The sequence below is a fragment of the Catharus ustulatus genome, chromosome 3 (genome assembly GCF_009819885.2).
Source record: "Catharus ustulatus isolate bCatUst1 chromosome 3, bCatUst1.pri.v2, whole genome shotgun sequence".
In the NCBI taxonomy this organism is placed as follows: domain Eukaryota; kingdom Metazoa; phylum Chordata; class Aves; order Passeriformes; family Turdidae; genus Catharus; species Catharus ustulatus.
The window spans coordinates 59,840,831-59,862,333 of NC_046223.1; the positions used below are offsets into that span (position 1 = coordinate 59,840,831).

At 34.6% G+C, this 21,503-nt stretch overlaps 1 protein-coding gene across 4 annotated transcripts in view; it reads left to right on the forward strand.

Annotated features, from left to right (window-relative positions):
- The window catches only part of AHI1 (Abelson helper integration site 1), a 91,883-nt gene that overhangs the window by 11,872 nt on the left and 58,508 nt on the right, over positions 1-21,503 (forward strand). For all 4 annotated transcript variants that reach the window (XM_033056446.1, XM_033056447.1, XM_033056448.1 and 1 more), the window contains exons 4-18: positions 243-853; positions 1,417-1,559; positions 1,858-2,071; positions 2,973-3,159; positions 4,623-4,718; positions 6,216-6,401; positions 7,366-7,506; positions 8,572-8,704; positions 9,702-9,825; positions 11,999-12,228; positions 13,217-13,320; positions 14,040-14,158; positions 17,152-17,282; positions 18,570-18,710; positions 20,566-20,753. In XM_033056446.1, the coding sequence (XP_032912337.1) occupies positions 243-853; positions 1,417-1,559; positions 1,858-2,071; positions 2,973-3,159; positions 4,623-4,718; positions 6,216-6,401; positions 7,366-7,506; positions 8,572-8,704; positions 9,702-9,825; positions 11,999-12,228; positions 13,217-13,320; positions 14,040-14,158; positions 17,152-17,282; positions 18,570-18,710; positions 20,566-20,753 (2,748 nt within the window). The remainder of the gene's footprint in view (positions 1-242; positions 854-1,416; positions 1,560-1,857; positions 2,072-2,972; positions 3,160-4,622; positions 4,719-6,215; positions 6,402-7,365; positions 7,507-8,571; positions 8,705-9,701; positions 9,826-11,998; positions 12,229-13,216; positions 13,321-14,039; positions 14,159-17,151; positions 17,283-18,569; positions 18,711-20,565; positions 20,754-21,503) is intronic.

Genomic DNA, 21,503 nt, shown 5'->3' on the forward strand with positions numbered 1-21,503 from the left:
AAGTCATATGAAACCAGTGTAACATTAAGGATGAGGTGCCCAAATACCAAGTGGTTTTTTTCACTGTGAATTTTCTGTTGACTTTCAATCAGTCACTTGCCAAATTGAAGCAACAAACTAACTAGATATTTGATTTAATCTTACTTTGAATAGTGTTGCTGAGGGAACAACATGAAGTGCAGTGTTTATCCTTGGAGCATGGTTTTTAGTACGAATATGTTTTCTGTTCTTTTCATTTATAGCTTGATACCTTTAGAAATAATATTGATCTATCTAAGGAAAGTGTGAATGATGAAGCAATTATAAACAACACATATAATCCTGAAGAAGAGAGCCCACGATTTACAAAAAATAAATTGAGAGAGAAAGCGTCAATTGCAAAGAAAATAAACAATGATGTTGTTAGTGGAGAAGAGAACAAGCAACCAAAGTCAAACAGGAAGAAAAAGAAATCGCTGTTACAAGAAGAATTTAATGAGGAGGAAGATTTATATGAAACTAAATTGGGGAGTTTTGAAGAAAAGACTAATGGTTTTCCAAAGAAGAAAACAAGAAGTAAATCTCAAACAGATGTACCTCATCAAGAAGGTGATAGAAAGATCAAAAATTCCTTGACTGAAGTGAGAAATGTGACTGAATTAGAAGAGGAAGAGCAGCTAATTCAAGCCTATCAGCTGCATGTGGCTGAGGAAGAGGCAAATGCAATTAAAAAGAAAATGAGAAAGAAACTTAAAGAACAGATGTCTGAATCTACCTCTATTGTTCAAAGGCATGAAGTTGCACTGAATAATGAAGTGGGCAAAAAAAAGAAAAAGAAGAAAGAGCAAGCAGTTTTAAGTGAAGCTGAAACAAGGTAACATGACAAACTGTACAGTGTGTTGTTTGCAAATCTTAAACAAAATGTTTCATTTCAAGATAGGCAGCAGCTTTCTGATAAATTGTTCATCTTTTCTAAGTGATTACCTGGATCATTCTGTTGTGAAAAAAATACTACTAAATCCTTTCTCAAAAATTTGTCACAATTAATATTTAGTTTATGGATTCTTTTTAACTTCTCAAAAAATATTCTTCATTGCTGTTAGATGCTTGTGTAGTGTGGAACTCAACTCTTAACTAACTTAAGCTAGTTTTGTGCATTATTTTTTTGTAGTGATAAGTGATGGCCTTGATCCAGCAGAAGAGTATTTGTTTAACTTTTCGCGTAAATGGTTCTGCAGTTGTCTGGAAATTAGGCGGAAAGGAAAGGGGGAGAGCACTGAAAAAGGCAAAACGCTTATGGGGCTGGGGGCTGTTGTGTTTTCAAGATACACAGATAATGAGTTGCAGAATTTCAGGTGGATTAATAATGGCAATGATTAATTTGTATCAATATATGCAGTGGACTGCAGTTGCTGACAATGATCTGTTACCTTGCAGTGCAATGTCCCTTTCTGAGCTGCTGCATCATCATCCAGAAGAAGGTGGCAATGAAGGTCAGTCACCTGAAAGACTGTTTACATCAGAAAGAATGGATAAACAGAAACCTAAAGGCAAGAAGGTTAAGAAGAAAACCAGAAAAGGTCTGCCAAAAAATGTTATAATACTGTGCTACTTCGCTGTACTGTTTTTTTTTTGTGCTGCTGCAGAAAAAATTTTCCATAGTAGTAACACGGAAATGACTGAGCTGTTTGAGTTACTTATATTGCTTAAGTTACTCAATTGTACCTCTTTTCTTCCAATTCTGAGGCTTATTTGTGAGGATGTTGATTTGATAAATCAATCTAAAATCTTGAAAATTCATTTACTGTAAGTAGTTTTGGGTTGAGACAGAAGTTACTATGTTTGACTGATGACTGTTTACTTTGCTCCAATTTCTAGAAGAAACCATGGAAGTTGCTGCAGAAAATGATGAGGAAATGAAGAATTCAGAAGTTTCAACTCAGTCTAAATTTGGTTTTGGCGATGATCTTGTTTTGGGGGTTTATATCCATCGATCAGATCGACTTAAAATTGATCACCTGATATCTCATCCTGTGGTTAAAATTCATATTGTTGATCAGAGAAGTGGCTTATATGTGAAGAAGGATTATAGGTGACTTTTAATAAACTATTTCTAATGTCACTGATTAGAATAAATAGGTATACTCTTCCCTAGAAAAATAAATATGAAAGTTAAAACAATGGGATATTTTAAGCTTGTGTAGTTGTTTGTTAGCTTCTACATCTATGGTAATATGTATATTTATGCATACAATAAATAAGGGTGATCTTGTATTTTTGGCACTTTTAAATACTCTGCACTGCTGTATTGCTCTTGAGACTCTCCAGGCAGTGATCACAGTACAATCCTGACAGAGTTCAAGAAGTGTTTGGACAATGCTCTCAGGCACATGATACGACTCTTGGAGTGTCCTGTGCAGGGCCAGGAGTTGGACTTGATGATCCTTGTGAGTCCTTTCCAACTCAACATATTTTGTGAATCTGTGATAATTCCAACACAGTTCATTCTGTATTCTTCCTAGAGGCAAAATTTCTTAAGTTTCAAAAATATATAAAAACCAAGAATATGTAAGCAAAATTCTAGTAGTATAAATAACATCTGCTTTTTATATTAAGAACTTTTTAAATCCTGAAATGAAGTTTAGTTCTTTATATTTCTAATTACTTCAGTTACCTTTTTCCACTATCATTATCCATAATTTTCCTGAAACCAAATTTTAATGGGGCTTAAGAAGTAGACTCCACCATGGTCATTATGCATTAGTCTGCTAACAGTAACTTAATTGTTATGATTTTCAACTTCAACTTGTAGTTTTTCTATATGCATTACAAATTGTCTTAAATTTTCACTGGGTTTAGATTTTTTTTTTCTAGAATCAGACAAATAGTATCTTATATATGTTTCTTAGCTTTCAGTAATTGAAAATATTGTTTTGTTCAAGATTGTTTTTTAAATGCTCTAACAATTGCAATTCTTTGGAAATCTTAAACAGCAAGAAGGAAGATTCATCTTATGAACAAGAAATAGAGCACATTCTTCCTATAATGACACAACCATGTGACTTTAGAAAGTCTAAATCAACAATTCCAGAGTGGGAAGAGCAAGTAATATTTAATGAATGTTTTACTTATTTTATTCAAAACACTGAGGAAAACCCTCAGGTTATCCTGTTTTTTGAGGTAAGATGAAATATTTTGCATCTGATTTATGCACATTCTGTTTTTTAGTTTGTTTCTTCAACAGTATATATTTCACTGAATCAGGTATTTTATTTCAGTTAAATAGGGTTAGTAGCATAGCTTTAAGGTACAAAGTCAAGTGGAGATACCAAAAAGTGGGTTTTTTTTGTAGGAAAGGATTCTGTTTTGAAAGTAACAGGAAGCATGAAGCTTTCTTATAAAGTCAGCTCTCAAACTTCTGGGGGCCATGTTCTTCAAATGTGAAGAGAGGTTTAAGTACAAGAAACTCAAAGGTAGAATTTGTCTGTACGTAGCAGCACCTCATTGTACCAATGAGCAAACTCTTGCGTTGTTTCCATAGCATTTTACACATCTACCTCTCCTGTCCCAGTCTTCATAAAGTAACTACTAATTTGTCCTCCAATACAATTATGTTTAAAGGAAAAATCTTAGGTTATATATTCAATGCAATTTTTAGCTTAGGCATTTCAATATTTGTACAGAGAGATTCTGTAGAATTAACATAAAAATGGAAAGCCAGTACAATAAATATTTTTTGTTCCCTGTTTTTTTCCTATTTCAAATAGATTGAATTTATTAATATATTGCCATATGTTACTTAATTTTTGTGATGCTTGTAAATGAATATTTTATAGAATTAAAAATCCCGAATTGCTTAACACAAAGTTAATTACATTTGTATGTAAAAATTCTTCATGGAAATAATGTTGGAACCAAAAGTATCATTCCACTGAAAAAAGGCTGTTTGACTTCAGTGTGGTTTATGAAACATAAGTTTGAAAAATGTATTATTCTAAGGGTTTTTTGTATAGCATATAAACTTCCAGGAGTAGTGAAATATGGGAAAATTCAGGTCCCTGACAGAAAAATGAAGACTCATAGGCATCCCTGGAAGTGTTCAGGGCCAAGTTGGATGAGGCTTTGAGCAGCCTGTAGTGAAAGATGTCCAAACCCATGGCTCAGAACTCTGTGATCTTTGAAGGTTGCTTCCAACCCAGATTGTTCTATGACTGATTTGAGGACAAAACTGGCAAAGCTAGGAAAAAAACCCTAACTTTTTGACTGCCATTTCCCATCTAGATTAATGTGCAGCTGGTTTTAGCTGTCAGATTTGTGATCTAAATGATTTCTGAATTATTAAGAAAATGACACTTTTTTTTCCTCTTTTATTGAGACATAAGGGGAGCAAGAATAAGTTTTTTTAAGACTAGACTTCTGTTGTTTTTAAATGGAGGTCATAAATAGTCATCAGATAAATGCATAAGGACCTGTTATTTCTAATTTTTAACTTGTGTGGAAGAAACACTGGTTTTGTAATATCTTGAAATTTAAATCTATTTAATTTAGAGAATTGACCAAGCATATTTTCAGTAGTTTTTTTTAAATTACCATGAAGTATACATTCATTAGAACTACATTTATATTCCTGCTGATACTTCTAGGTCCTTGATTCTCCAAGTGTGCGTGAACTGAGAGCCAGCTCTGATGTAAAAATTCAGGAAGGTCATTACCGAAAAATTTGTTGGGCATTTCTAAAGGTACTGTAAATATTTAAATGTAAATATTTAAATGAAGAAACAAAATTCAGAAGTCCTTTTATCTGAAAATCTCTAACTGTACTAAGTAGGAAAGCATTTAAAAATATTTTCAGCAGCAGAGATAGAAAAAAAGCCTCCTCATTTACTTGGCTGTTGTCTCCTTTTCCTCTTCTTCCACTCCATGAAATCACAGTAACAGGCTTGACATTAAAGAATATGTGTTTTTCAAGGAAGTATAGAATGTGTAAGATTTTTTTTGTTTGTTCATAAAGTACAGGAGGTTTTTTTACGTTTATGCAATTGTGAAGAAAATGACAAATGTACTAATTTCTGCACCACAACTGTTCTGTATTGTAGTGGTATTTTCAGTTGTCCAGTCTTTGAAAAGACTCCCTAACTTAATTGTAGAATGCTTCTCATTTTCAGTTGCAGAGTTTGAAATGCTGTGGCAATTGAGATACAAATGTACCAAATGTTATGTATGGGTAATTTAGCCAGCGCATATGTACCTTTCTACCCTTTTAGGAGAGACTTGAATGTGTCAATTAGTTCTTTGAGAGCTGACAAACTTCAGTTTCTCTGAAGATTGTTTATTTACACCTATGCCTGTGTGTGATAGTAGTTGCCGACCATTGAGCAGTCCACAACATTGAGGAAATGTGAGAAATACAGGACAGGATAATGGACTGCAAATATAGGTGAAGGGACGGGAGCCTCCACAGCAATTCAGTTCAGAGATTATTCTGAGCTCTGCCCAAGTTAAAAACCAGGATCAGGGTCTGCTATCCCATGACTGTTAGCAGAGCTGGTAGGAACTGTGCCTGCAGGCATTCAGTACAGCCTACTCCTGAACAGAGCAAAGGGCGATTTTTCAGCTCATGAATATGAATAAAATTGTTACTTGTCCTTCATTCTTACTGCATCTGCCTGCATTATTGTTTCATCTGTATCAGCCAAAGCAGAAGTGTCCCGATTCAGCGCTGATCAGTGTTAATGGCAGTAGGTACTTCTGTTATTCTTCACTTCAGCAGAGAGGACTCTGTCTCTTCTGAAGTTGGAGAGGTTACTACATTGCTATATCTACTGCGCTGAACCAAAGCCTTACCAATGCCCTCCATTGCAGCATTCAGAGGACAGATTTGGAAGAAGCTGTTTGTGGATTGACAGTCCTTTGAGATATGATTAATTTTAGCAAGTAGTAGAAAAGAAAAAAGAAAAAAAAATAAAAAGGTATTGCAGAGGTCTTCCCTCTTTCATAAGATATTACTGCTGGGAAACATCTTGTGAAACTAGACTGCCATTTAATATTTAATCTTCATTGTTTGATCCTGGAGGGATTAAATACATGCTTTGTTCATTATCACTTTTAGAGTTAGTATATTTCTGCAATGGGAAATGGATTTAAAAAGTTTATACTGTTAGTTAAGATACTAAAAATTATCAATTACTTCTGTGTTAATTTTTCTTCCTCTTTCCTCTTTTTAATCACCCTTCCAGCTTGTTGGTGCAAATGGAGTTCTAAACGTTGGTGGAAAACTTCGTCTGCAGTTATATTACCCACCTTCAAGGACCAAGTCACATTTAAATGTTGTTGAGGTTTATGACTGGTGGGCAAAATATCCTAGAAATCGTTATCCGTCGACTTTATATGTAACTGTAAAAGGCCTAAAACTACCAGATCATGTAAGTTAAATACATTATGTATAAATATATTTGCAAATCTGCAGACTTTTCTGTAGGAACTAGTACCTAGGTGGAGCATGTGAGTCTGTGTTTGTGTGCATGTATATAAAAGCTGTGCTTACATGCAGTATATAAAATACATAGTAAGAATGTTACATCTCAAGATCGGTGCTTCAAACTCAACCCTTCATAGGTATCTTTGAAAAACAGGCATACTTTTCTACCTACGACTTTGAACATTTTGCCACTGACAGTCAGAAAACTTTCGGAGTACTTTCTTCAAGAATAACGTTCCTTCTTATTAGCAGAAATGCCATTTTTAAAGTCACTGAACTCACACAGGTGTATAAATTCTTTGATAAAAGATGCAAGTTACTAAACTTTGCTTCCCTGCACCCTCTAGCTGTATTGAGCGGTATTTTTTTTCACAAATGGAGGCTTCTTTAAAAATAGGTTTACACTGATATGTGCTGAGATTTGATTCAAGATAAATATGGCATTTTCTCTAATGCAAGCACAATATTTTTCTATTTTATAATTTCCCATTTGTATTTAGACCTGTAATAATACTTTCTTTTGCTCACTTTTGTACTATGAAGGGTGGTCTGTGGAAGCCTAGTGAGATGTGCACCTTCTCAGTAGTACAGTGCAATACAGTAGTGGAGTAATTCTAATTTTCACTGACCTTGAGAGCTACTAAAATAGGATATTATCGGTTATTTGAAAAAAATTGTGATACCATTTGATTGACACAACTTTGGAAGCTTGGATTACTTTCCGACTTCCTGGTCACTTTAAATGACATTGCAATGCAGTTTCCATGTATTAAACTTTGCCTATCTCTGTGTTCCAGATATAAAAATGCAAGACATTTAAATTAAAAGTACTTTTTAACCTTTTTAGAAATTACATTGATCACTTTAAAAATATTTTTTTCCTGATACTTAGTTTTGTTTGCCTTAAGGTTGGTCCTTCTTTTCACTCTATGGCAGCTGTTCAACAGGAACAAAGTAATATAGCACTGTCAGAGCTCCAGAGAGAAGGACGTGAACCTTCTTCAGAGGAGAAAAAGGAGCCATTTAAATGGTCAAGATTGCCTGGACAGGTGAATAATTTTTCTTTGAATTTTAAATAAAAAGAATTAAAATATTTAAATTATATTAAATATCTATTAAATTTAAATTTTAAATATTAATATGTAATTTAAATATTAAAATATTCGAATAAGAATTATGAAGCAAGTAATTAATTAAAATAATTAACAAAGATATTAAACAAAACATTAGAAGCTCTCATAGATAGTAGAGTAGGCTTAACCTTAGAAATATGGGTGATTTAATCAGTTTTTCACCAGAACAGTCGGGTATTTTTATCTGCAGAATTCTCTAAGAATTTGAAAGTGTAGGGTTATTTGGGTAATGGAAATAAGACAGGAGGGCAGTTCTCAGATTTCAGCTTGATTAGAAATATATTTTCTTGACTTTGTGTTTGTTGAAGACGTTTTTAAACTATGACAGAACGAACTTGCATTAAAGAATCACATAACTACTGTGGATATTGCCTTTCACCTTAAACTTAAAATTTAGTTTTGGAGAAAATGCCATTGGGTCCAAAAGAGGTAATGTGTTGGGAAAAAGGAAAGGAGTCTGTCTAAAATACCAGTTCCGTTTTTTGAGATGTTCATCTCTGGTTCTGTCTTTAAAAGTCAGATATTTAAATATAGGTGAGGAATCTTAAAGTGACTTGGTGGAAGACCAAAGGTTTGAGTGCCTGTGTTTGGGTTTCTGAGTTCACACTGCAGTCATTAGTTTACTGAAAGTTGTGCTTAGACTCCTTAAACAAGCTTGACTTACCGTCTAGCTCCACAGCTTACATCATTGATGGTAGGCATTATTAAGCATTTCTTGAGATTAAGGAATTTATTTCAATTAAATTTTTTTAAGGTTTTTTTAAACTTGCTGGTTGTTTGTAATGATGGGGCAGAGAGATACACATTCATGGAGCCTAGGTTGTGCTGCAATACTGTCTCTGTTTATAATATGTTGAATTTTACATTGGAATGCCATTAAGGTGTTACTAGCCTTTTAGAACTCCCACATGCCAGGAAGTAAGATTGTGTTCCACGCATTGGATAGTTAATATTCCTACCAATTGTTCCCTGAAAAGCCAGGCTTGCCGCATTCCCAACAAGCACCTGTTTTCCCTGCGAGGTGGAGATATGGGCTGCTTCTGTATCCGCTTCTCTCATGATGGGAGAACACTGGCAGCAGCATGTGCAGGAAGAAATGGCTATCCCATTGCTTGTAAGTTGAAATACATTTTGGCTTTTTGCTTATAATCCATGTATTTGGAAATTGAAGAGTAAGGGAAGTTAATTTTTAAGTTGTACTTCTTTAGAGTTTCTGGTTTGTAGTTGTGATTAGAAGATTGTTCTGTGCATTAAAGAGCATTGAGGGAAATGCTCTTTCTGTGTTGATAGGGCTGGAATTGGCTTTTCCTACATGGTTACATATACATAGTTCAATGGTATGAAATGACACAATTTTTGCCCAGATGCCTAATGGAAATACTAAATCAGTTTGCAAAAGGAACATAGTTTCTGATGATAATGTTTTAAGGAAAATAACATTTTAAGCCTCCACCTCATACAGTTTTCATGTAAGTTTTTCTCCTAACCTGTCTCGAAAGTTAGATACCAGAATGCTACCATCTCCAGACAGACTACTAGAAGCTGCTGTCTTCCATGGTCCAGTCCAGTCAAAGTAAAAACATTCCTTATAATTCAAATTTTTGATTGCTTCATCACAGTAGCTTCAACTACATTGTTCTTAAACCTTGCATAAAAGTTTTGAGATTTAGAGGGAGCAGTATTTTAAGTGTATGCAGAGTAAGTGTTTAAATGCAAGGAATAGTAAATCTAGATTCATTTATTACACAGCCCCAGAAAATTATCTCAGTGTTAAAATGTTTCTAAGATTAGTCAATTATTTGTCAAAATTAAAAAAAAAAACCCCAATATAATCTTAATTGGGTTCTAATAATTTAGTGCAAATAAAGTGTTTCTTAAGGGGCAAGACATTTGTGACATGTGTGAGCCACTAGATGGAAGTAGATGCTTGCTGTCTGTTCATGTCTCGCAATTATTTCATCCTGTTACCTCAAAATGAGAAGATAAAGAAAATTAGTTGATTTATGCTAGCAGAAAATCAGCCTAAGATGAGACTAAACTTTGGCTCTAGTAGCTACATCTGTTTGACTGCAAATACTTACAAAACATTTCTTTTATTTCAACTTCCCTAGTGTATGAAATTCCTTCTGGACAGTTTCTGAGAGAATTTTATGGTCACCTTAACATAGTGTATGATCTTTGTTGGTCAAAAGACAATCAGTACCTTCTTACTGCTTCCTCTGACTGCACTGTCAGGTCAGTATGATGAAATGTTCTGGCAGATACCATCAGAAGTTGAAAAGAAAGTGGTCTAATTCAGTGTTTTACTACAAACTGTGCTGTAATGTTTTAATTAAAGATTTGGTTACCATGTGACTAAAATAATATAAAAATTGTGATTGGTGAATCACTTAACTGTATTTACTGTTTATAATTTAATTCTATTTGAAACCAGAGCTTTTCCAAATACTCTAGTGTCTAAATCTACAGCACAGTAAAAAACTAAAGGAGTTTATATTTCAAGAAGACACTGAGACAGTTGTAATATTCTGTTCCTGGAGAAATTTCCCTACTATGAATGCAGTATCAACTTTGCATAGCTGAACACTAGGCAGGAAATTGAAAATTTAGGATTCAAGTTATTTGTGTAAATTTACCACACTGTATATATGTACGTTGGTGGTGTTCTTTTGGTTTTTTACACTTAGTAAAGTAATTCAGCTTAAATTGCTGTAAATTAATTTTGATACTGTTATTTCCTAAATCTAATCCTCTACAGTTAAAGTGTTCTTCCCAGCAGTATAAATGTTAAAGTATTGATCTGTTCAGATTTAAAACCCAAAACTCTCAAAGTTGTAGATACACATGGAGATATCACTGGGGCACTGTACAATTTTATTGTGAGCAATTTCATTGGTTTTTATAGAACTTTTTGGGCTTTTTTAGCCCTCCAGATCCTTGTCTATTTTTTCTGTTATGCAGCTCAGTAATGCTGCAGGCAATTGCATAATTGAAATGCCAGAAGAATTGTTAAATGATATATTGTATATGTGGAACTGTTTTAGGGGGTTTTTTGCTGCTTGTATGTAGGCATAAAATGTGTGTTGAGAGTTCAGCACATTTTTTTTAAATTTGGGAGTGGATTAAGTAAGAATTTTTTATATTGAGGTAAATATAAATTTCAGTCTTTCATATTGCCTATAAGAAGACTGAGCTGTTTCTCAGCCTTCTTGAATTTGTGGCAGTAAGTTGAAACTGCAGTGGTGTGCCTCATTCTCTGTGTCTTATGTGCAGTCGCTGTACAAGTTATTAGTTCCTGTATTTGTTGTGAGTTGCCTTCAGCTCCTTAAAAAGTCTCAGCACCCCACAGCTTTGAAGTCATTATCAGTTTATTATTTGGATTATCTCATACTGAATTCTAAGGCAACATGAAGTTAATTCATGAACTTACATGAATTCTTCTTCATATAGTGTTCTATGTTATCCTCAAGCCTTCCCAAGATTTACTCCCACATTATTTGTGAGCAATAAATTAATTTTTATTTTGTTAGATTAAAAACATTCTAAAAGATAGGCAAACTTCTCGTGACCTTTCTGCATCAGATTGCAAATTAATTGCTGTACTCAAAAGGGTTGCGATTTTGTTATTAAGTCACCTCTGAGTAAACTTAGAATTCTTCAATAGCCAGCAGAAGTGGTTGTCTCACCTGGAGGGATTCCACTAAAACAATTCAATAACATTTTGTAACTGAATACTGTGTGTAATGTGCTGCCCACCTGTATTTAGTGATCCAGGTACTGTTTATTCTTTGTGGATTCATCTTTGGGGAAGGCTCACTAATAAAATGCATACCATCAAATAGAAAACACTAAGAAAAATCTGATCTTACAGTTTATGAATGGCAAAGGATAGGGAATAGATTAATAGTAAGAAGGAAATTTATGTGATGTAATCATCCTTGAGATCATGATCACTGTGTAATTGGCAATTATTATTCTAAAATTTTCTGGGATTTTGGTTATATTTAGTGGGCCTACGTGTTCCTCCATGGCTTTTTTTGTTCTAATATTGCTTTAAAAGAATGATACCTCAGAAGAACTTAATTTGGTTGTAACTCCTGAAAGAAAGAAACTAATTCATTCCATGGAATTCTTTATGAGTATTTTAAAATGAGAAATATATCCATTAAGTGAGTAAGTAGTCACTAATTTGCCTTGAAGACCGCATAGTAAATTTTTCTTAATTCTTGTTAGAAAGTACCCTATTAAAAGACTAAATAGAGGTGGAACAATTTGCTGGAATGAACAGGTATTGTTAAGTGTTTGCAAGCATTTGCCTCTAGAACCAGTAGCACAAAATATGGCATCAGTTAAACCTGTGTATGTGACTGCTTTGTACAGTAGAAATTCTAACTTTGTTTCCGTTTAGAATGTGGAAAATAGAAATGAAGGCAGCGTCTGCAGTGAGAGTTTTCCCTCATCCTTCATTTGTCTACACTGCCAAGTACCACCCAGTTGCTGACTTGTTGGTTGTGACAGGATGTTACGACTCAGTGATTAGAATCTGGAATGCAAACGTGAAAGAAATCCATGGGCAGCTGCTGCAGGAGCTTGATGGCCATAAAAGTTTCATCAATACACTTTGTTTTGATGCACAAGGTATGTAGTTAATATTTTACAAATAGCTGTCTTTCCAGTTGAAGACCAGCTTGAGTGTTACTACTTTTCTTTACTTCATGGAGGCAGTCTGTTCTTCTTAGGAAGAAATTATTTACTGGGAGAGTGCTTAAACTGGGACAGTTTGCCCAGAGAGATTGTGGCTGTCATGTTGGTTTGAGCTTTGTTCTAGTGGAAGGTGTCCCTCCCCATTTCAGGGAGGTCAGAACTAGATGATTTTTAAGGTTCCTTTCAACCCAAATCTATTTATGACTCTGTAATAAAGAAAATGGGGCAGTAGTAGTTAGATTGTGAGAATTTTAGCACTAAATTGGAGATGTGTTTTCAATATTGACAGAGAATAGGAAACACGCAGGGAAAAGGACACAGGTTTGACCATTGTGAGACGTGTTAACTGGTAGGTTAACAGCTGAGAGGGAATGTCGTACTGATATGAACTAGTGGAGGAGTTAAAGATAGGTGAAGATTAAAGTTTGACTTTTTCTAGTTTTAGTGGCATCATTAATAAGTAGTTCAGTTTAGTCACTTGAGTAGGTACTACAAAGAGGAAAGCTATATTTTTATAAAAAATAAATATTTGTGCTTAAAGAAGAGGTGTTGGAAAACACTATTTGTTCTAGTTCAAGGTTCTCTTTGTAAATGTATAAGTAAGCATTGAGCTATCATATGAAGCTCTTTGAGCTGTAAATGCTCACTTTTTGCTGATTTTAGAATATGAATAAAAATGAAAAAAAATTAAAAATATATACTACACCTCAGTATTTAATGTATATGCTACATCCAGATTTATGGTATTAGCTTATGTCATGCAATGGGAGCAAAATGCATTTACAATGAGTATATTATGGCAAAAGAGACGGAAGAATTGGTATTTGCCTATTCAGAAAAATGAGAGAACAAAAGATTTTTTTTCTTGTTTTCTATTATTGTTTTTTGGGTGGTATTTTACTTATGAGACATTATTTCTCAGGATACCACATGTTCTCAGGAGATAGTTCAGGACTGATAATAGTTTGGGATACACCTGTCAAAGGAAGTTCTCCACAACTTTTTCAACACTGGAAGATCAATAAGGTAAACAAATTTCTTAAACTAGCATTGTAATTTTTATGTGAACTGTTCTAAATCTAGTAATCTGATTTGAATTAATTTTTTTAAATATATTACCTTTTGTTTAACTGCAAAAATTGGTATAGAAGAACTTCTACAATGTGCAGTGATTCCCTGACTTAATTTTTAAAAATTGTTTTGCAACTTAATTGGGTTGGGCACTGGAACAGGCCCCTGAGGGAATTGATCACACCACCAAGCCTGAGAAAATTCAAGAAGTGTTTGAACTCTCAAGGCATGTGGTGTGATTCTTGGTGCTGTCCTGTGTAGGGCCAAGAGTTGGTCTTTGATGTTCATAGTGGGACCCTTGCAACTAAGGATATTCTAGGATTCTGTAAATTTTTTTTTCTATATAAAACATGAAAATGCTTGAGGTTTGATAGCACTGTTTTAACAGGTAAATACTTTGTTCTCTAGAGACAAAAATAAAGTAAACCACAGGCCTTAACAAACACCTTTGTACATACCTTAGGGCCCTAATATTCAGAATCTGCCTCATGGTTGTAAAAAGCTGATGTCTAGTATATAATGTCTTAATGTAGGAACAAACTTTTTCCTTAACCAAATAAAATGAATTGAGCAAAAAAATAATAATGCAAGAGAAAAATGGGCAATAATATGTAAAAACATGAGTTTAAAAACACGAATTTATATAATTTTCTTTATTTTCCATCCTTCTGTAGGAAATAAAAGAAAATGATATTAAAGGAACACCAATAAATCATTTGGAAGTGCATCCGAATGGAAGGCATTTATTAATCCATGCCAAAGACAGTACCCTGAGAATTATGGATCTCAGAATGTTAGTATTTTTGGTGACAAATGTGTATTTCCTTTATGCTTTAAAATTTACATGGGGAAATAAAATACCACAAAGGTATTAGTTGTGTAGTTGGGGAGAAAAAAGATGTCTAATAATCAAGGATATAAGTGTTAGGGTTAGGAAATGGTTTCAAAACACTGCTGTGTTACAGACCTTTTGGCTGATACTGAGTAAGTATTTTAGAATAGAATATCTAAAAATTGCTAGATTACTTGGGAGTCTAAAGTAGCACGAAGAAGACAATGTTAGTCTTCTAAAGATTGAAATCCCTTTTAGAGTACGATCTGGGCATGAAAAGAACTTGGAAGTGGTAGCATTTGTGTGCTTTGCATTTTTAAGACTGTGAGAAGGATATTTTCATGATAAAATGGAAGATGATTGTCAACATAAATACTAAAAGATGAAATGATGTATATGTCATGGTTTATTAAACAGGCTGTAGGATAGTTTTGCAGTTTTTGATGATTTTCTCATTCTTAATTGGTATAAGCATGATCTTTTAAGGGCAAAAATAAAAAGCTAGGCGATTATAGACTCACTTAAGTTTGATGTTGGAGAATGACTGATAATCAAATCACAACAGCATGCTACTCAGAGCTTTTATACAATTTGGTTTTTAATATCTTGAAAGATGAAGATTTTATAGCTTCTGTGAACAACATGTTTTAGTGTTCATTCACCCTCAAAATCAAAGACCTTTTTCTTGTTTTAAACATAATTAGCTATGTTTCAATTTATGTCCATTCCCTCTTCTCCTTTCATTGTGTGGGAGTGAGCAGTGTCTCTCACCAATCACTTACATACGTTGATAAGATGCACTTAAACATTCTGTTCTGGAAAGTCACATTAAAGATATGAACAACTTTTCTAAAATGTTTCATACTTAATTTCATAGGTTTATTTCTGGCCCTCACCACACAGAAAATCCCTGGAGGTATTTAAAAGAGGTGTGGATGTGGCCCTTAGGTGCGTGGCTTAGTAGTGGATGGGACAGTGCTATGTAACAGTTAGACTTCATGATCTTGAAGGTCTTTTCCAAACTAAGCAATTTCTGTTATTGTACTGGACTGAATGTTTGAACTAGCTGAGGTCTCTACTGTGTTATGGTGAACTTTTCTCTTTTACTGTAAATGATAAATTATAATGACCATGCTAGAAGCTAAACTGTTCACTCAGTCGAAGCATGAAAATGATGGATTAAGAGGGAACCTGTTGTTTTTGAGGCAGTGTTCTTCTGTTGCTCCTCTTTCTGAAAGGTGCAGAGAGTTTTAATGTGAGAGGGAAAGATGGGCAAGCATATTAGTGTCTAAGAAAGAGTTTAATATGGGGTGCAATTTCACAATTATTTTAAGCAAATAGGACATACCATCTCCTGCAATCTCCCACACCTTCGGCCGTGTATTCCTAGCATTTCTTTTTTATCATCTCTAGAGATCTTTTGATGTGGGGTAAGTCAGATCAGTGAGCTGATCCAACTAAAAATTAGCCTACAAATACAAATGATTAATTTTCATTTTAATCAACTATCTGGTCAAACTCATCTGATAGCTGCCCAAACACTAGAGAAGAAATGAGGGAGAGCCTGGGAAAATAAGGGTGGAGAGGACACCACCAGACTGCTACTTTGACCACAGCCCACAGTTACATTGACTTAAATCTATCAATAAACCACAGGGTCAGATATCCAGCAATGATAATTTTACACGTCAGCATTAACTGTTCATTCCCTGCATGAGAAAAGAGGGGGTGGAGGTCACAGATGAGCACAATTCACTTTGATTGACAACTGGTTGCTCTTAACTTTCTTCTTTCAAAAACTTGCTTTTTTGATCTTCTTGGATAATGCCGCTGTCCTGTCACTTAGGTATGTGATCGGGGATTTGGTTTTGGTTCAGTCCTCACCTTAGGGTTTCGTATGAAGGTTAGTTTTACATCTTGCAGGGCTTTTCTAATGACATCTCAGAGATACTATCTTTTTTATTCATACAGCTAAAACTCTTATTTAGGCTAATGTGGTCTTGCACTGAGATCATTAAAGCTTCATTTTCTCTTACTTGCCAAATAGAATTTCATCTACAGTATATTTATTTTAAATATTGTTTAAAATTATTTTCCTGTCATATTAAATGCACTGAACTTCTCCCAGCATACCTCCATTGTTTTTTCAGTAACAAACATATTATAATGCTGTCTTCTGTCCTTGAGAGCTATGGTGGCTTATTGCTGTTCTTCTTGCATCAAATTCTGCATTGTAGTACTTCTACTGGTTTAGTTTCCATGCTGAACTTTGGTATCTTTTTCCAGGCTATGCCTCATGTTTAAAATAGCCTCTTACAAGCTGATTTATGCTTCTTTCCATCCTTTTGTGGATTCTCTCCTACGTGATGCCTACAGACTGACAGTAGATCATTATTACTTGTGCTGACCAATAGTGTTTCACTGAAAAAAGATTAGGACACCTAAGTTGCAAAATAATATTAAACATATTAATAATAAATCAACATTTATGTCTGAAATTTGTTGATTCTACTGCTAGTTTTCCAACCAAGGAGTCATTAGTCTGAAAAACTGAAGAGACTGCTGCATAAAATTAATCATTCAAGCTCAACAAGAATAATGAAAACTTTCCTGACAGAACTTGGAGTAATTGTGCCAATTTCCCTGTTTTTTGCAAAGCCCAGGATCAAGATAATGCAAATTACCGCATCTCTATCTGTTCTCTAGATCTGAGGATTTCCTTTTTCTGCTGAAAGACAAGGATGTACATTTTCATCTGTACTGTCAGGTGCATTAGGAAGGTTAGGGAAAATAAAGGGTAAATAAATACTGCACTCTGCAAAAAGTGTGTGCTTACATATCTATTTGGGATGCAAGGTGTACTGATTTTTCTGAGGAATAGAGTGGGAACCTTCGCTTAAAAAGTTACAATGTTTATGCTGAATGTATCTTTTATATTTGCAAACTTTCTTTAGCTTGGCGACCAAGAAATATGTAGGTACCACAAATTACAGAGAAAAGATTCACAGCACCTTAACACCATGTGGTACGTTCCTGTTTTCAGGAAGTGAAGATGGAAAGGCTTATGTTTGGAATCCAGAAACAGGTAACTAATTATTTTATGGGCTTAAGCCAAATTGTAAAAGCTGAGGGGGAAAGGATTTTTTCAAGTTTTATTGAAACACTTTTAATATGGAATAAAACTTCAGTGAGACCTCCTTAAATTCTGAAAGTTTAGCTCCACCTTTTAAATAGCTGTTATTAATCTCTGAGATTTAATTCTCTGGAGGAAGTTAATGGAGGTAATGTTTGTAATATCCAGAATGACTGGAGCACCTGAGGCTCAGTTTTTTGTACACTGTGACGCTATACTGTGGTGAGGATCTGAAGATGGCATGCACAAAAATTTTTTAGGTCAGGTAAGTTTTTCTGTTGAGTTGTTTAGATTTGAGAATCAGGCTTGTGTTCAGAACCACTTCATCTCTGTGGTAGGTGGTCAGAGACTGAATATTTTTGTGTGGTAGATAAGGTTTCTCTGTGAATTAGTCCCCAAGCCAAGGAGTTTCAAAATAGCTACCAAAATCTTTCAGAAAAAACGTGACAAAAATGTAGAGTAGAGTTTCTTGTACAGGAGGTAAAAGAGACAAAAAATGAGAAAGGAGCAGACTAGCATGTTGGATTTGATGACGTTATAGTCTGTCTGTAATTGTAATCTATGTAATTTTTTTAAAATAAAAAAGTAAATATTTTGAAACTGGCAGATAACTAGCAGTTCTGTTTTGAATTTCTTTCCATGTTTCCAACTACATTAGCTTGCATCTCTGCCACTACATAATTTGCCTGAAAACATTAAAAAAATAATAAAAGGAAGGAGGAACTTCATTATTAGTATGTTTTTATTGGATTTTGACTTCTGTTTACACTGTATTTGCATTTATAGTGCCATCAGCTGAAGAGCTAATTTTATTTATATTTTTTAATAATTCTCTGCTCAACTTTCACTCCTGTTATCAGTATTATATAGCTGAAATCCACAAGTAAGATGCTATCTTTATACAATGCAAGCACAAACAAATACTGTGGAACGCCACCTTTCCAGAACGTGCTTATCAGAACAAGAGAACTCATCTAACCTGGTGCATCCTTCTCTGGCATTTCCTGCAGCTATTGCAACAGCACTAACTTCTCTGACTTACTGAATAACTTAAAAGCATGCAATATTTCCTTTGTCTCATGCCAAAATACTACTTTTCAATCAGGACATTTACTGAAGAACATGTATTTACAGTGGAAAACACTGCAGTAATACAATATTTAACCAACTGTTGTTTTGCTGTATCAAATGTTTCAAATATTTTTCCATGGCATTAATAAACTTATTTCACTTCTGCAGGAGATCAGGTAGCCATATATTCTGACCTCTCCTTCACATCTCCACTTCGTGATGTTGCCTTTCATCCACATGAACATATGGTGTCTTTTTGTGCCTTTGGTCAAAACCATCCAATACTTGTATACATTTATGATTATAAAGGTACAGTACAAATTTTCTTGATACTCACTTGTAAGTACGTATTTCATTTTTAGAAGCAATTTTTTAGTATTTGTACTTTTTCTGAGAGAAAAAGAAAACACTCATTTGATGATAATCTGTATCTTTTTTTCTGGGAGATACCAAAACTGAATTGAACATGATCCTACACAATCTCTTCTATGTGATACTGCTTTAAGCAAGGGTTTTGGCCTAACCAGAATCACCAGAGGTCCCTCAAGTCTTTTTGTAGTGCTTGATCATATATAGGCAGCATCATACAAAAGCCCTTTTTGCAATATCAAGGTGGATTATGGAGCTAGAAAATACAATTATTTGGGAAACTAATTAGTAGCTTAATTGGAATCTGAGTAGTTTGTGCCAGCTATGTTGCAAAATAATGTTGAGGAGCTGTATAGAAATAAATGAGAGTGTATAGACTTCTAATAAAAAACTGTTATAGCTGTGATTTCATTATGTCAGATATATTTATTCCCCATGTTATAGAAGATAGTAATAAATGCTAACTTTGAATATTGGTATTTATACATATCTTTGAATTTTTGGTATACAGAATAAGATTCAGATTGTCCTCTGCAGGCTTTTGTGATACTTGTGTTCAATTAAGGACATTTTCATGTAGAGAGTTAATGTGTTAATATGAATGATGCAGTAATTTTTTTGTTGGAATTACGTTTGTAGATCTGTAAAGCTAATCCTGTCTTTATACACTGGCTTTTAAAGTAAAATGTAGTAATAGGATTACTCATATAAAATCTTAGTGTAGGTTATTGTTGAATTGGTTGACTTTTGCAGGAACATTAAGTGGAATAACTTTGCATTCAATATTCAGTGCTGTACTTCAATTAAGTAGCATATTGGTATTTAAAAAAATGATCAAATTTTTGGGAGGTGAAGAGTTTCTTCGGAATTTTTTAATTGTTGAGCAGACGGTGAGCATTGAAAAACTTAGTGTAGTAGTTTGAAATATATATATGTGTGCAAACACATTTAGAGATTACACAGCACAGTGGTAGTTTTTTGTCTTCTGATTTCTTAACTGCTGATAGTGAGATTTTGCATAGGTTGATGTCTTCTTTTGTGTCGTTGGTTACTATCTTTTTGTTCCTTTATGGTTAAAAGCACTCTTTCTGCTTTCAGAAAATAGTCATACTGCCACAGCATGGAAAGAGTTAAACATATAGTAATACTAATTTTAGTCACTAACACAATTTTTAAGACTCCAACATCACGCGTTTTAGATACATCAACAGTTTTATTAATATCCTGGGCAGAATTTCCACAAAGAATTCTTTTAACCTTTGTTGGCTTGAGACCATAGTACAAAAAATTGCAGAAGTCAACTTGTCAGTCATTGTGTCCTGTGCCTCTATAATATGTCTGTCAATTTATGAAATATTGTTCAGGCACCATAAACTCACTTGAACTAGGCTGGAAAAAAAGTGAAATGTCACAGACTTGAACTCAGTGCAGGCTTTATAACTTTATTGCCTTTGGAAAAATTCCTTTCTCTTCCCACTCTTTTCCCCCACCCAATGCCAGTATTACTGCATGAGGAATACTACTGTTTATAAGCAATACAAAAATACCAGTTCTGTATGAGAGATTACTGAACACAACTGACGTGAGATATTGTGCTCAGAAGAAATAGGGAGAAAATGGGGTAGTAAGGGGGAAATTTCATATCACTTACAGGTTTTCCCAATAGCACTATTGGTGCAGTTTCTGATGGTGTTTAACTGAAGATGTGGCTGGCAAAATGACTGTGATCCTTCAATTTTTTTCCCATGGCAATGTAAACCTTTACCTGAGACCTTAATACTGGTTATTTCTACAGTTGCACAACAGGAAGCTGAACTTGTAAGAGATCTCAGTTCATCACTTACCACAGCTGCACCAAGAGGGCCACACTTCTTAAGCAGTTTTTCTGAAATTCCTGTGATGTCTCCAGCAGATCAGTTTGTCAATGTTGCAAGAGCATCAATGAGAATGCAGAAGGTGAAACAAAAACTTGATTCTGTTATGGTAAGTCAAATTTAATTAATTTCAGATGCATATAGTCTTCCCATATTCTGTAACTGGTATACTTAATAAAACACATATGTGTTGTCATGGCATCTGGTGTTTAGAAATAAATACATCTCTTAGTTATACTAATTGCAGGTGTATGTAGTTCTCAAGAAAAGAGCAGTCATAAAAAACTTAATTTTGTTTTTCAGGTACTGATGACAAGGGATTTTTTGTGCTAGTGCCCATTGCTGTTTGTCCATTTATGTGAAATCAGGGATCCATAGATCATTATGGCCGAGATTCCTATCCACCTTGAAAATTGTATGTGGCGTAAATAGTAGGGGTTTTAGGGAGCTGCAGGGTTGAGAGGAGGGCATGCCCTGTGCTGGGCACAGCTGTTTCAGCTCAGTAAAGGACAATATGGACCCACTGCACAACTAAAACTGGAACCAAAAAGAGTATGGCACCTCTGAGAAGACAGACTTAAGAAAGGTCAGAGCCTACTAGAGACAGGAAACACCACAGCAGAGGAGAAATGCAAAGGAAAATGTGTCAGGGGGCACAAGTGAAGCTACAGGAGGAGGGATGTGAGGAGTCGTGAAAGAAGACACAGAGAGGGGCACGAAGGTGATGCAAGAGAGATAAAACAGGTCAGAAGTGGAAATACAGGGGAAAAAACAGAGTAGGCTTGAAGGGAAAGATGAGATACACAAGGACATTAAAAAAAACCCCACAGATGGTGGTATGCCTCCGAAGGGGTTGCAA